Source organism: Chionomys nivalis, chromosome 3 (genome assembly GCF_950005125.1).
Source record: "Chionomys nivalis chromosome 3, mChiNiv1.1, whole genome shotgun sequence".
NCBI lineage: Eukaryota > Metazoa > Chordata > Mammalia > Rodentia > Cricetidae > Chionomys > Chionomys nivalis.
The window spans coordinates 92,624,949-92,640,928 of record NC_080088.1 but is presented as its reverse complement, the minus strand read 5'-3'; the positions used below and the strand labels follow the sequence as shown (position 1 = coordinate 92,640,928).

At 49.0% G+C, this 15,980-nt stretch overlaps 1 protein-coding gene across 2 annotated transcripts in view; it reads right to left on the bottom strand.

Moving 5' to 3' along the window:
* Iqce (IQ motif containing E) overlaps positions 1-15,980 on the bottom strand; it is a 47,621-nt gene that overhangs the window by 24,237 nt on the left and 7,404 nt on the right. For both annotated transcript variants that reach the window (XM_057764418.1, XM_057764419.1), the window contains exons 4-13: positions 14,570-14,698; positions 13,933-14,067; positions 12,803-12,873; positions 10,224-10,337; positions 10,058-10,108; positions 6,216-6,286; positions 4,621-4,693; positions 4,362-4,411; positions 1,922-2,085; positions 853-908 (exon numbers count right to left, since the gene is read on the bottom strand). In XM_057764418.1, the coding sequence (XP_057620401.1) occupies positions 853-908; positions 1,922-2,085; positions 4,362-4,411; positions 4,621-4,693; positions 6,216-6,286; positions 10,058-10,108; positions 10,224-10,337; positions 12,803-12,873; positions 13,933-14,067; positions 14,570-14,698 (914 nt within the window). The remainder of the gene's footprint in view (positions 1-852; positions 909-1,921; positions 2,086-4,361; positions 4,412-4,620; positions 4,694-6,215; positions 6,287-10,057; positions 10,109-10,223; positions 10,338-12,802; positions 12,874-13,932; positions 14,068-14,569; positions 14,699-15,980) is intronic.

Below are 15,980 nucleotides of genomic sequence, written 5' to 3'. Positions count from 1 at the left end.
CCCAGAATGCTTTACATATTAAGTATTTCCACAACACAGAAACTTCTTTCCCTTACTGTTCTGTCTACTTTTCTATGTTCTAATTTGTCAGGACCTGACTATATTTAAAACATTCTCCCTCGGGCCTTGTACAGCTTTGTCAAACAACTGGGAAACTCTGGTTCAGAACTTTTTCTTTCAACACTGGGGATGCAACCCATGCCGGAAAAGTCCTGCACCACCAAGTCAGGCACAGATTCTAGGCAGGTGCTCTACGTCTGAGCCACGCCCCCAGTCATTCACTGTGGAGTCCAGGCAGGTGCTCTACCACTGTGTCATGGCCCCTGCCCTTGCCTAGAGTCTAGGAGGCACTGTGTCACTGAGTTACATCCCTGGCATTCTATCTCAAGATCCTAACAGGCTGGACAGGTTTCCCAGAGCCAGACTCCTCTATGGGGCCGGTGTGGGAGTGGGGGAAGAGGAACAGCAGCTCATGTCTGCTGGCAGAAGTGTAGATGAAGAGATTGCTAAGGATTCGAGTATTATAAAGACATTTGGGACTTGCAGATGTGTGCACCAGGCTAGACCACAGGCACTTATGGTCGTACACATCCACTTGTGGCTATAGGAAGCCTAGTAATGGGTTCTTGGGCTTGGCCGTCCATAAAATGAGGGCTGTGAACAACACAACCTCAAGCCTTGCCCAGACCTGCAAGTACTAATGTCCTTCCTGTGCACTTGGTAAGGCCTGCTAAGCAACCTAACGTGCGTGTTGAGTGGCTCATCTCACTCTGTGACTCTGTACCCCACTAACCCAGACAGTGGCTGCTCCTTGGCAGGTAGGCCCCGATGAGACATTAGACCTGCACTTACCTTTTCCAACTCTGCGATGCGTCTCAGCAGCCGGGGCTTGCTCCAGTCTACGTAACCTAAGGAGAGCAACGGGGTTTACAAGACAGTGCCCATGGGCCCTGTAGCAGGGCCACTCTTCTGAGACATGGACTCACTGCTTCCCACTGCATGGACTAACAGCCAAGCGACAGACCCCACTGGGCAGGTGCTTGTCACCCAAGGGCTGGCTTCGAACTTACTATATAATAATGGAGGACAACCAGTGATCTTTCTGCCTCCATCTCCTGTGTACTGAGATGCACGCTCTATCATGCCTGGTTTATGTGTTGAAGGGGATCAAACTCAGGGCTCCAAGGATTCTAGGCAAGGACTCTCCCGGCTGAGCTGATTTGTCACTGATGATTTGTCACTCTGCTAAACTCCAGATGCTAGTCTCACTCTTCACCTGAGACACTCAAAGCTCGGCTGCCACACTCTGGCCACTGCTGACCACGCGCTCCTAACTGCCCCTCATTACCTAACCTTCTAAATGCTCCAGGCTTAAGACTTGACTTTGCTCTTCTCCGGCACCCATCTTGTTGGGTGCCATCAGTTGATTCTGTCTATCTGCCAGGGACCTGCAGCACTCCCAGTTCTCCAGCATGGCGGGCACCTGCCTCAGAGCTCAACCACTCCTCCTTTCTGAAATGTCAACTTCACTGCGCAGAAAAAAAGCCCTGGGGCCTACAGCTGGAAGAGCCTCTCAGCGGGAGACCCCTCCCCTAGTCCATATTAGACCTGGGTTCTATCCCCAGTACCGCAAAGCAAAGCAAAGCAAAAGCCCCAGTGTCTTACAGGCCCCTAGAACCAGAGAGATCTCTCCCTATATCTCCGCAGCCCCACGGGTCAGGCTCCTTGGACTCTCCCTGAACCATAGTGGCGCCCGTCCTACCGACAAGTCCTTTTGCACAGGTAAGGGGACATGTCTGATCGGAGGCTTGTGACCAAGTTCTCCATGTTTGAATGGGGCCCGCTTCCTATCTTCCACCATAGAACAAGACATGACCTGTCTCCTTCTGTCTCCCTCTGTGAGTGGCCTGCTGGCAGATACCCTTTATTTTGGAGACAGTGGGGGAATTGCTGAGCATGCGGTCCAGGTCCTCCTTCAGGCTCTGGTTCTCCTCTGTCAGCTCCTGCACGCTCCGGGTCAAGTTCAGCAAGGCACTGCTCATCTTCTTCTGCCTCTTCATACCCAGCTTTTTCTCCACCATGGGCCTGGGGATAAGCAAGGGACAAGCTGAGGGTCGCACTTCTAGACTGGGAAACATCTCAAACAGAAACACGGATGGCTTCTTACCAGGTTCTGAGGTCAGAGTGCCTCATACACAAGAACATTAACAATCTGACCGGAAACCAGCTCTAATTTAGGGAAATGTAACTTCAGCTATTTATTTATTTATTTATTTATTTGGTTTTTCGAGACAGGGTTTCTCTGTGGCTTTGGAGCCTGTCCTGGAACTAGCTCTTGTAGACCAGGCTGGTCTCGAACTCACAGAGATTCACCTGCCTCTGCCTCCCAAGTGCTGGGATTAAAGGCGTGCGCCACCACCACCTGGCCTCTAATTATTTATTTTTTAAACACAGGAATGCCAGGCAAGGGCTCTATCAACTGTTCCGTACCCAGTGCCTTCCATTGTTAAAACTGGGTCTCCATAAGTATTCCAGGTTGTCCTGGAACTCAGGATTCTCCTTCCTCCACCTCCTGAGCGTTGCCATGATGAGGGTGTGTTACCAGACTCACCTCTATTTTATTTTTTTGTACTTTGTGCTAGTGTATAATGTGGCCATGGAGTAGGCTGGGGACGTAACTCAGTTGGGGGAATGCTTACCTAGCATGTGGGAGGCCCTAGGTTCCTTTCTCAGGACCACCATGTATTTATTTAAATACATACATAGCTACATATATACATGAGTGGTCCTATAGCAAGGTGCCAAGCGCCCCCTAGTGTTCACTTGGCTCTTAGTCTCTGGTTCTGTATTAGAAAGTCACTATTATAGTATAGTGAATCAATACTATATATTACATGCATGTCTTTAAAGACACGTAATATAACAGGACCGATTCCACCTATCTGTCTTTGTGTGTGTGCATGTATGTGTGCGGCATATGTACATGTGCGCACGGGTACCATGGCCGGAGGACGGTGTTGGCTGTCTTACTCTATCGCTCCCCACCTTTTCCCTTGAGACGGGGCCTCCCACTCAGCCTGGAGCTAAGCTGGCATCCAGCGAGTCTTATGGACTGGATCTTTCCTCTGTGTAATCCCCTGACCTCCTAGACTCTCCGTCCTGCCAGCACTGAGATTACAGAGAGGCAGACATGTCTGGCTTTGTTTTGCACAACAGACAAGAGCTTCACCAGGGAGCTACCTCCTCAGCCCTATAGGGCTCTTTGAGAGAATATCTTCCAGCTGCTGTCTGGAGCGACTGGGGACAAAGGAGAAAAAGGATAGCCACACCTGGTGCCGGCAGTTTACACAGAAGCCTGTGGTATGGGCAGATCTGTTTTACATATACATCATACATCCGTATCTATATCAATATATCTATATATCTGCTTGCAGGTGCCTATGGAGGCCACCGGAGGCATCAGATCCCCCAGAGCTGGAGTTCCAGGCATTAGAGGCTGCTTGGTGTGGGTGCTACAATTGTTGGCATTTTGGCATCATATCGTTTACAAAAGATAGGTACAACCTACACAGTAAAGAGACCTTAACTTGCCGGGCAGTGGTGGTGCACGCCTTTAATCCCAGCACTTGGGAGGCAGAGGCAGGCGGATCAGTGAGTTTGGGGCCAGCCTGATCTACCAAATGAGTTCTAGAACAGTCAGGGCTATTACACAGAGACACCGTGTCTCAAAAAACAAAACAAAACAAACAAACAAAAAAAGAGACTTTAACTTGGGAAAACTTTAACATCAAAAACAAAACAACAAAACAAAAAAGTTTATTTCAAACAAGTAAGGCAGAGACTGCTCTGAAGACCAGCGCTCTCCAGTTCTAGGCTGGAAGTGGCTATAGGGCTTCTACAGTTCCCTCTTGGGTGACTGCCAGCAGGCAGTAAGAACAGAAGAGGCTGTGACAAAGCCAACAGATACGCATAATGCGACTATCAGGAACAAGCGATGAGGGCTGGGTGAAGGGCTCAGTGGTAAAGCACCTGCTATACAACCATGAGGACTGGAGCACCCGAGTTAAAAAGCCAGGCAACACTGGGGAGACACCAACAAGAGGATACCCGGGGCTCCAGGTTCCCTGGGAGACCCTGCTTCAGAAAACAGGGTGGAGACACCTGATGTTGACTGGTAGTCTCCATATGTGCACACATGTTCATATACACATGAATATGTATACATGGATGTAACACCCACAGTAAGCCTTGCATAGCTGCCAAGAAAAGGGAGAGCGAGCCAGTGGCAGGTAAGGGCCACCTGGCTTTCAGAGTGGCCTCGACAGTACAAAGACACACTAGATTCCCCCATGAGATCATACCTCTTTCCTGTGGCGTCAGTACTTGCTAGGAGGGTCTGCAGACGATGGATCTGTGAGGGTGAAAAGAGAAGGTGTCAGACACAGCAGAAGAGGGGGACAGCTTTCCCCGAATATACAGTCAGCTTCCCAAATCTGGCTTTATTTTGAGAAAACTACGCTGTGGTGACTTCCGCATGTCCTCTGAGCCTGAGTGCGGGCAGAGCTGCAGGTTTCAGAGCATCAGGCTCCTCCCTCTCCACAGGCTTCAGGGTGTACACACCTCCTCATAGTATGTCTCCATGGCGATGCGCATCTCCTCCAGGTTGGTGGTCTTCATGTCCGTCTGCAGTTTGCTGGAAACCCAAGTTCAGAGTTAACATGGTGGGACTAGCACCCAGAGGACAGGCAGAGGAGGAGGCACTCCCAGAAGTCAGAGGGGATGGCAATAAGAAAGAGAAGCCCAACATTGGGTTGATTACACGAATCCACACTTCTGGAACAACCACACCAGACAAGTGTCCTCTGGGGTGGCCCCAGCCACTTCCCTCATAAGCCCACAGACCATTGGCAGATGGTCTTCTCTAAGAAAGGCTACCCTGCAAATACTGGGGTCACAGTACCAAGGGACCCTGCATCACCTTCAGAGCAGAACAGCCCACTTTATAAAGAGGAATCAGAGTCAGGTGTAGTGACACATCATGTCGTCCCAGCACTCCACAGGGAGGCTGGCGCAGGAGGACCATGACCTCAAGCTCAGCCTGGGTTACATAGCATGATGCAGTCTCAAAACAAGACAGAAGGAAAAATAAAAACAAATCCTTTGCTCCCCGCCACCACCAGCACTGTCACCTTGCCCTTAATATGCCACATGCTTCAGAAGGAAGACATAGGAGGAAGCAGAGCTCAGGACACAAAACAGAAAATCAGCACACACCCAGACTCACACGGACAAATTTCATCAAGAAACAAGCGAGGGCCAGAAATGCCATAGGAATCGGAACACAGGTGTGGACGGGTTGCCGCAGTTTTCTGAAAATGGATTTAACCACATCTAAGATCATCTCTTATGCTTAGTGAGACCAGAAAAAAAGCAGGGAGGACCAGGGCAGGCTGGGGAATGGGGGAGAAAAGAAGGTGGGTGCAGCACAGTGTCTGCTGAGAGGAATCCAGGCCCAGAATGTTCACGCTGGACATCAGAGGTGATCGTCGTTTTGACAGGGGTTGGGGTGGGGAATAAGAAGTTGAAGAGAAATGGTTTCTTAATGAAATTTAGAAGGAATCTGAATTAAAGAGAAAGCTGAGCTTAAATGTGTGGTCCAGTCATACAGGTTCCTCAAGACCTAAGACAGAAGGCTTGAGATTCAAGGCCTGACAGCCTGATCAATACAAAGAGGTTCTGTCTCAAAATTAAAAGTGAAAACAGGACTGGAGTGTGGCTCAGTGGTAGAGCCCCTGCCTAGAATCCCCCAGTGAGGGGCTGGGGTGTGACTCAGTGGTAGAGCCCCTGCCTAGAATCCCCCAGTGAGGGGCTGGGGCGTGGCTCAGTGGTAGAGCCCCTACCTAGGATCCCCCAGTGAGGGGCTGGGGTGTGGCTCAGTGGCAGAGCCCCTGCCTCAAATCCCCCATTGAGGGGCTGGGGTGTGGCTCAGTGGTAGAGCACCTGCCTAGTGGTTGAATGCTTGTTCCTACCCTGGCATACAGGAAAGGGAGAAGCTGGCATTTCTCATAGCTTTAGGTTGGAACAAAGATGTGACAAGAAGACAGGACAAACTCAGAATGGAAAGGGTAGATGGAAGAGAGGTCAGTCTTTGCTGGCCCAGTGCAGCACCCAACAGACGCTGGGCCCTCCCACCACCAGCTCCCCTCAGGTCGTACTTGATAGTGTTGTCCTTTTCCTTGCACTGTTGCTCCAGCCTGAAGATCCTTTGCTTGAGCCCGGTGATGACCTGCCAGCAGAGGGCCACCACCTCAGCACAGTCACCCACCAGGGCTCCGCCTTCTGGGTCCCCTCCTAAGAGAGCCTATGGATGCTGAGCTTCTTTCTATCAGGGTTCTTGTACATCCATCCCTCCTTCCTTAGTGCGCTCCTAGTGATGACTAAGGGCCCCCAATGGGCTCCCCTACTGAGGAGCACTGAGGAAGGGACATGGAGAGCAAGAGGCAGGGTCAGAGGGCAGCAGCCAGCCCTCAGGGTCCCATGGCAGCTGTTCTAGGGACCACACTGCATTCAAGGAGATGACTACATGTGCAGTAAGTTGCTTAATAACAAAAAAGTCACCAGAAGCTGGATGCTGCCCTGTGCCTAGGACCCACTGGGACCCAGGAAGTCCTTGACCAAGGTCAAGGGGCTGCTGGGCAGGCTTAGCCTCCTTCTCCTTAATGTCTCCTTGGGGAGGTATTTCCATTACAACCTAAACAACTTTGTTTTTCAAGAGTCAGGGTCTCCCTGTGTGGCCCAGGCTGGTGTTTGACTTCTGATCCGCTTGACTCAGCTTCCTGAGTGCTGAATTACAAGCTTGGGCTTCTAGACTGGTTTACAATTGCTACTTTGAATCAACTTCAGACTTACAGACAACACACACACACATACACACACACACACACACACACAGGGCATTGGAACAATAAAAATGCAGGGCTTGGGGAGATGGCTCAGTGGTTAAGAACAGTGGCTGCTCTTCTAGAGGATCTGGGTTCAAGTCCCATCAAGCATATGATGGCTCACAGCCATCTGTAACTCCAATTCCAGGGAACATGATGCCCTCCCCTCCTTGGAGGGCACCAGACATGCATATGGCACACAGACATACATGCAGACAGAATATCCACATACATAAAATTAAAAAAAAACAACAGGGTTTTCTCTATGGAAATATCTGTTCATTCATTAATGAGTTCTATATCTTCCTCCAATGTCCTAGGGTAGACATTTCAATTAATACTACATTATTACATATATACTTTCTCAGAGGAGGTTTCATGTAGCCCAGACTGCCCTTAAAATCCTTCTTTCCTCCACGACGATCTGGACTTTTGATCCTCCTGCCTCCACATCTCCCATGCTTGAATTTTACAATATCTTTTAAAAAGCTTAACACTGGGGCCTGGTAAGATGGGTAAAGGGACTTGGCACCAAGACTGACGACCTGAGTTGGATCCCTGGAACCCACATGGAGGAAGGAGAACTGATTCCCACAAACTGTCCTCTGACCTCCATATACACCCTGGTATGTGAGTACCCCTCTCAATAAATAAACATAAAAATACTCTTTCAATTAACAAAAAATATTTTGAGGTTTCTATGAACCACTTTGGATGGCTCTGCAAACTGCCTACTGTCATGCCTGGTCAGGTGGTCAGGAGGGTGAGCCTGTCAAGAGCAGTATGACAGACAGAGCAGGCGCACTGCATCGGTCCCAGTGTGCAGGCCTCGCCAGTGCTAGCACTTGGTGTGGAGGTTCTGAGTACTCCTGTTTTTATCTCGGCCCTGCCCAATCTGGTTTGCACCATCCTTGCTAATCTTGTTTTACGGTGTAAGGTTTTACTCGGAGTAACTTAAAATCATTTCTTTCCTCCAGTACGTAGTGCTGGTGAGAAGAGAAGCCAAGTCCAATGCCACCACCATCCCTGCCTTCCCTGAGCCTGGGAGATCAGGGAGAGTCAGATTTGGGTAAACCTCTGAACCTTGTTTTCTTGCTTTTAAAATGAGGGCTGGGGGCCAGGGAGATGGCTCAGTAGCTCAAGTGCTTGCTGTACAAACATGAGAAACTGAATTTGTAAAAAGCCATTGTCTTATCAGATGATGGTGGCTTACAGCTTTAATCCCAGCACTTGGGAGGCAGAGAAAGGCAAATCTCTTGTGAGCTGGAGGTTAGCCTGGTCTACAGAGCGAGTTTCAGGACAGGCTCCAAAGCTACAGAGAAACCCTGTCTCAAAAGACAAAACAAAAAAAAGCCATCATGTTATTGTATGCCTGTAACCTCGGCACTGGGGAGGTGGAGACAGGAGCACATAGGTCACACACGTGCACGTGTGCGCACACACACACACCCCACACGCATTCATACACAAGCACACATCCGTGCTGACTGCGCAGTCACAACTTTGGGATTTGGTGTTTTCTAAAAGACATTTTCTTGCAGTGCAGGTGGCGCACGCCTTTAATCCCAGCACTCAGGAGGCAGAGGCAGGTGGATCTCTGAGTTCTAGGCAAGCCTGGTCTACAGAATGAGTTCCAGCACAGCCAGGACCACACAGAAAAATCCTGTCTTGAAAACAACAACAAAAACAATAACAAAGACATTTTCTTGAGCTATCAGAGTGTCCCTGAGGTCACAGCACAAGAGAGGCTGAGGCTGGAGATTACTTGAAATCAGAAGGCCCAGGTCAGCCTGGGTAACATAACAAGACCCTGTCTACATAAAAAAATAGTTTTCTTGTGGCTATATACTGATCATTCACAAGAGTTAGTTAGGTGCTGACTTTGAGTCATAAAGACAGAGCACCTTTAATCATTTATGCTAAATGTGTATTTCTATATGATATAGTGGTGGCGCACGCCTTTAATCCCAGCACTCGGGAGGCAGAGGCAGGCGGATCTCTGTGAGTTTGAGGTCAGCCTGGTCTACAAGAGCTAGTTCCAGGACAGGAAGCAAAAAGCTACGGAGAAACCCTGTCTCGAAAAATCCAAAAATAAATAAATAAATAAAAAATAAATAAATAAACATATACACAGATTATGCATGTATACATGTATAGCATATGTATATTTACATGCATATGTGTATGTGATGGACATGACATACAGAAAAACTATTTTCAGGCTCTTAAATATTTTTATTGCCTTTATTAATATTGGGAGTTGGGTGGGGAGTGTGTGCCACGCTCTCATGTGGAGGTCAGAGGACAACTTTTAGGAGCTAAAGTCTCCTTCCATGTGCGTTGCTAGGACGAGACTCAGGTCATTGGGTTGGTGGCAAGTGCCTCGACGCCAGTCTTGCTGGTCCTATCTCACAGATCTTGCCTCTGGAGTATCTTTATTCCTGAGCTATTTTGCGTGTTCCTGACAGGGAACACTGCAGTAACCTAAGTCCCTGCTTTGCGACAATCTTTCCAGTTTCTCTTTAGTCTTAGGGCTTTGCTATACTTTTCTTTACGACCCCAAGCCCATTAGCCTACTGCTGTCTCACTCCTTGAACTTTGACTCATAGGGACAATGACATATTCCATACCCCACCCAACCCCCATCCGTTTTAAAACAGAAATTGTAGTTTGGATGTAATTCCCAAGTTGTATTCTGAGACTCTGATATTTTTGTTTTGTTTTATTATCGGTTTTTTGCTTTGTTTGTTTGTTTGTATTCTGAGACAGAGTCTCATGTAGCCCAGGCTGGCCTCTATGGAGCAGAGGCTGGTCTTGAACTCCCAAGTGCCTTCTTATTATTTAGTTATTAAACTTGTGTTCCCTCCCTGGCCCTTTTCTGTAGACTGAAGCCAGGCTCCCACACTCTCGCCCGAGGCCTCTGTGACTGTGTGGCATTTGTTCCACCCTTTTCAGCCTCTGCTAAGTCTGCTGCCCTCTGACATCCCTCAGAGTACCGTCCTGTGATCTCTGTTTCTACAAACAACAGTTCTAGAAAGTTCTGAGGCCAGGCCCTTCCTGCCGTTCCACTATGACCTCAGCGGAAAGCTCTCCTTGGAGCAGGAGGCTCTACTTACCCAACCAGTGTCAGGCCTTTTCTCGGCCAGGGTTCGAACGAAGTCTGGGCCCTGTGGGAGGCAGATGGAGACATCAAGCCCACGGTGGTGCTTCCTCCCCTCTGCTTCCCATGGCAGCACTGGCATCACTAGCCAGCAGGAGGGTTCTGTGGGCCCTGGGACTTACTCGACCTGGATCCAAGAGCTGTTCTATCTGTCGATCCTTTCTGTTGTTCTCCTCTTCCAAGCGCCGAAGCTTTGTTCTCATCAGATCCACATCGCTTTTCTGCATATGTAAAGACTGGAGAAGAAAAGGAGGGCGGGGCTGGCAAGATGGTTCGCAGGTAAAGGGGCTTGCCGCCAAGCCTGATGTCCTGAGTTCAATCCCCAGGACAGGCACACACATACTTGCATGCAGGCAGGCACGCATGTGCACACACACACAATGGGAAGAGCCATCTTCCCCAAGGTGTTCTCTCCTTTATGCACACACAAAATAAATAAATGTAAAACCAAAACTCAACCAACAAACCAAAAACAAACCAGAGGAGGGCCGCATTAATACAAGGTATGTATAAGAGAGAGAATATTTGATTTGGGGAGTCTCTCCTCTCTCTCTCTCTCTCTCTCTCTCTCTCTCTCTCTCTCTCTCTCATTCCTCAACCCAGGAAGCCTAGACCTGGCAGTAATTCTCCTGTCTCAGTTTCCTAATTACTGGGATTAGTCACACTTGGCTTTGAAAGATTTTTAAAGCCCTGGGGGTCATGGGCTCAGCAGTTAAGAGCACGGGCTGCTCTTCCAGAGGTCAGGAGTTCAATCAGTCCCCACATGGGGGCGCACAACACACAACCATCAGGGCCACAGAATCCAGGGGATCTGATGCCCTCTTCTGGTCTGCAGGTGTACATGAAAACAAGACATTGATAAAAAGAAAATAAACAAATCTTTAAAAAATTGAAAAATCCAAAAAAAAAAAAAAATTTTTTTTAAAAACCTGGGAGGTGGTGGTGCACGCCTTTCATCCCAGCACTCAGGGGGCAGAGGCAGGCGGATCTCTGAGTTTGAGGCCAGTTCTGGTCTACAGAGCTAGTTCCAGGGTAGCCAGAGCTACACAGAGAGACCCTGTCTAGAAACATGCCCCCTACCTAATTCCCTGGTGTCATGCAGTGGGGCAATCAGGCAGCAAGGGGTGTGAGAGTAATCCCAACACTGCGGGCGCAGGAAAAGCCGGAGCACCGGACTCCTTTCCTACCACAGTGCCGAGGGCAGCCACTGACAAAGACTTTCAAGCCCGTGAACGTTGGCCCTGGAAAGTCCCAAAGCCCTCCATCTGTCATAACACAGTCTGATGCTCCTTAGCAATACTAGCACAGGGCTTAGCAGTCAAGAACACACACTGCTCTAGCAGAGAACCTGAGCTGAGTGCCCAGCACCCTCAGTGGGTTATTCAAAATTGCCTATTACTCTCGCTCTGGTGGATTCAGTGTCCTCTTATAGCCTCCAAAGGGATCCGTACACACATGCACACAGCCCACAACCCCCCAACACACACCCATCATTTAAAAAAAAAAGTAATAATGAAGGAATACTAGCCCTCAGCTGTGTCTGGGAAGAGATGCTCCCAACATCCCCCTGTGGATGGGTTTTCTTACCAAGCTTTGGCAGGTCAAAGGGGAAAAAGATCCTGTAGTCAACTCTTATTTAATTTTATTTTTTGAGGTTCTGAGCTTCAACTCAGTGGGCATTCTACTGTTAAGTCAAGCCCCTAAACCCTTCACTGATAGCACTCTAGGCAAGTGTCCAACCACTGAGCCACACCCAAGCCCTTCACTGGGGAATTCTAGGCAAGTGTCCAACCACTGAGTCACACCCCAGCCCCTCACTGGGAAATTCTAGGCAGGGGCTCTACCACTGAGCCACACCCCAGCCCCTCACTGGGGAATTCTAGGCAGGGGCTCTACCACTGAGCCACACCCCAGCCCCTCACTGGGGAATTCTAGGCAGGGGCTCTACCACTGAGTCACACCCCAGCTCCTCACTGGGGGATTCTAGGCATGTGCTCTACCACTGAGCCACACCCTGAGGCCCTAATCATGGAATTGATTCTATACTGCACTCTGCTGTTCCATGATGGAACACTGCACCATGTACATTCTAGAAAGTACTCTACTATTATGTCTCCAACTCCCTTCAGGCAGATCTCCAAAAACTTACAATGATGAGTTTGAATAAAGTCAGGTCATTTTCCCAGAGGCCTATTCCTAGCCCAAAAATATGGCTCTCACTGTTTTACCATTGGGAGCTGTCTACACAAAAGAGTCTCCCAGGCAGAATGGGAACCCCTCTACCCTGCCTCCAATGGCAGCTTGGCCTCAGCTGGGAATGTCCACAGAAGGGATAGCAAGTCCTTTTCAGGGGATCCTTTAGCTACTGCACAGGTGCCATGTTTGCATTTTGGAGACAGGGTCTCATGCATCCCTGGTTACCCTTGAATTTACTACGTTGCCCAGCTGGCTTTGCATGCCTTACTCTCCTGCCTCCTCAGTGCTGGGATGACCGCCATGCACTACCATGCCTGGCAAGCCCACTGCCTCTTCTGCAGTTGGTGAACAGGCCTTCCATTCAGCCAGAACGACTGGTCAGCTTCTACGGTATGGTGCCAGGGCATGGACTCCTTGTGGCTGGCACTTATTTCTCAGCAGGACACTGACTTTCAGTCAGGGAGGGCTATCACTGTCAATCATAGAGGAACAGAACGAACCCTACCTTCTTCAACTCGATGATCTCATCATACATGTCCTCTTTCTCTCTGTAGACAGAAGTCCCAGAGACATGACCTGTAGGAAGACACACACTTCTTAGGACATTGTGGGACAGTAGAAAGGACCCCTGGTTATGCCTGAAGGGAAACCTGAAAGTTAATAAAACTGTACTTGTTTGCTTGCTAAGATAGAAGGGTCCCACTGGTTAGTCCAGATGGCCTGGAGTTTAAGATGTTCCTGCTTCAACCTTCTCAGTGCTGGGGAGACAAGGGAGTGTCCTCCAGCCTGGCTGACGAAGTGTGTGAGTGTGTGTTGTGTTGTGAGCCTCTGTTCATGCAGAGACCAGAAGAAGACATGGGCAGTCCTGTTCAGTCCTGTTCTCTGGCTCTCTGTCTTATTCCCTTGAGACAGCGTCTCTCACCAACCCTGTGGTAGGCTGGGAGGCAGCAAGCTCTGGTGGTCTCCGTCTCTGCCCGCCACAGTGCTGGGTTACTGGGCTCATGACTGGCTCTTTGCATGGGTGCTGAGATCTGAACTCAGTCTGCACAGCAAATGCTCTTATCCACTGAGCCATCTCTCTACTTATGGAGGTTTTAATGACATTTAACTGGTTATAAATTCAAACTAAACTGTTATCCTAATAAGTAGAGCTGGTTCACAGGGACACGGAGCCAGCCATTGCCATGTTGGAGAGCTATTCCTCTCTACTAAGGCCCCCATGAGAGAGAGGCCACCAGGACCCATGGGCAAACACTCACTAGTAAGGAACAAACAAGGAACCAGCAAGGTGCCTGGGAGGTAGCAGCACTTGTTGCCAAGCCTGAAGACCGGACTTCCATTCCAAGGCTTCCCATGTTGGCAGGAGGGAAATGACCTCACAAGTTGTCCTCTGACTTCCACATGCCTGCCACAGCACATACGCAGCCCACCCAGATGTAAGGAATTTAAATGTATTTAAGGAGGGTGACATGATGGCTCGGCTATGAAACTCTCTTCAGGAATCATCGTCTCTTGGAACGTTCTAGAACAGCCTACTGATGGAGCTGGTGCATAAAGCCAAACAAAATCTCACCCCTCAATTGCTAGAGGCTTTCCTTTCTGCTCTCCTGGCCTTGTCCCCGGGAGCATGCTCACCATGGCTGCCAGAACGCCGGAGGTCTGCCCTCTTCGCTCTTAAGGCTTCTGTCAGGTGGTCGGGCGTGCAGCTGGGGGGGTGGGTCCATGCGTGCTCCGAGGTAAGCGTGGAGCTCAGGGGTTGGGTCACACTTCCTGGTTTGAATGTGCATGGGTTTAACAGGGCAGGTACAAGCAGAGTCTGCGAAGCTCAACCTCTCATCAAGCTCCACGGGTGGAAGAAGCCAGGAGGCGGGGTGAACTGGTAAATGCCGGACAAGCAGCTCACGGAGGTCAGCCCAGGGAGCCTGGGTGTGTCGCATGTGCCCATTCCCCTGGTATAAACCACTTCAGGTTTCCAGGGTGACAAAGACCAGCTAGCTCACAGAAACTGTAACAGTCGTCTCCGGCAAGCTGGCAGGGACTGGCTCCATGACACCTCTGCCACAGGGCAGTGCTGAGATAACCTCCATCAAAAGGGGCTGGAATGTCCTCAGGTGGGACTGGGAAAGCCATACCCGCCAGTGACATATATGGTCAATGTCTTTGAGATGGTCCAAGGCAGGCTCACCGAAACCACACACCTCATACATGCTAATCATTCTCGGTTTCCCACACCGGATCTCTAGTCAGAGCATCCTCTACAGGAGTCACATACCATGTTTTGAGGTTCCCAGCCACAGCTTTTGTGGGGTCAAGGACATTCTGCTGCTCAGAGGCATGCTCCCTCCTGTCTTCAGAGACCGCCAGGATGTCACTTTTCTGGGCTTGGAGTAGTAAGGTGATTCTGGGGAGGTAACATGCGGTTTAGAGCTGTGAGGCTGCTGTCCCTCAGCACCTCTGCTTTACAAAGAAACTGCTCAAACGCAACAGGCAAAGGGCACTCCAGGAGGAACACATGCTGGCAAACTCAAGGATGCATGATAATTTACTGTGAAGTGAGCTCTTACTACATGGATAGGCCAGGCTAGGCTAGAAACCCTGCTCAAGAGAATCTTTTCCTGTTTCTTAAAGACCTATTTTTATTATTGTAAATCATGTTCAGGATGTATGTCTGTGTGTGGATGGGTGTAGGCAGTCATAGTGGCAGAGGAGTTAGATCTTCTGGAGCTGGAGTTACGGACGGTTGTAAGCGGGTGCCAGGAACCAAACACAGGCTCTCTGCAAGAGCAGAAAGTGCTTTTAAGTCATCTATCCAGCCCCTCAAGAGATTTTCTCGTCTAAACATCTTGAAACAGTTTTTTTTTTTTTTTTTTTTTTTTAAACTTGGGGCTGGAACTGAGTGCCTTATACATGTTAGGCATTGAGCCACACCCCAGCCCCTCACTGGGGGGATTCTAGGCAGGGGCTCTACCACTGAGCTACATCCCAGCCCCTCACTGGGGGATTCTAGGCAGGTGGGATTCTAGGGAGGTTCTCTAGCACTGAGTGATATCCGCAGTCTGGCCTAGTGTATTTAGCCAAAACTATAGATGTATGTCACTATACCTGATTTTATAGTTAGTACATATAATATATATACTTGTTTATACATACAAGTATATATAAATAAACGAATATATACACATATACGTATATATACATGTATATTATATAACATACATATGTAATCACATTCCTCTTTTAATTTTTACCATAAAGAATGTTCAGGGGCTGGAGAGATGGCTCAGTAGTTAAGTATGCTTGCAGTGCAATCATGAGGACCAGAGTTCAGATCCCAGCACCTATGTAACAAACCAAGCAACCAGCTTTGAAGGAAACAAAGTCCTTTCCTGGCTTTCTTGTGTGTACAGGCATATGCTCTCTCACACACATACATTCAACATATACTCAAAGATATAATTTTTTGGGATATGGTCTCACTATGTAGCTTGACTGTCCTGGAACTCTCTCTGTAGACTAGGCTGGCCTCGAACTCAAAGAAATCCACTTGCCTCTGCCTCCTGAGTGCTAGGATTAAAGGTGCACACCACCACTGCCAGCTATAAATAAATCTTAAAAAAATAAAAAGAGCTAGGCATGGTGGCACGCCTAAGGAGGCAGAGGCTGGCAGATCTCTGTCAGTATAA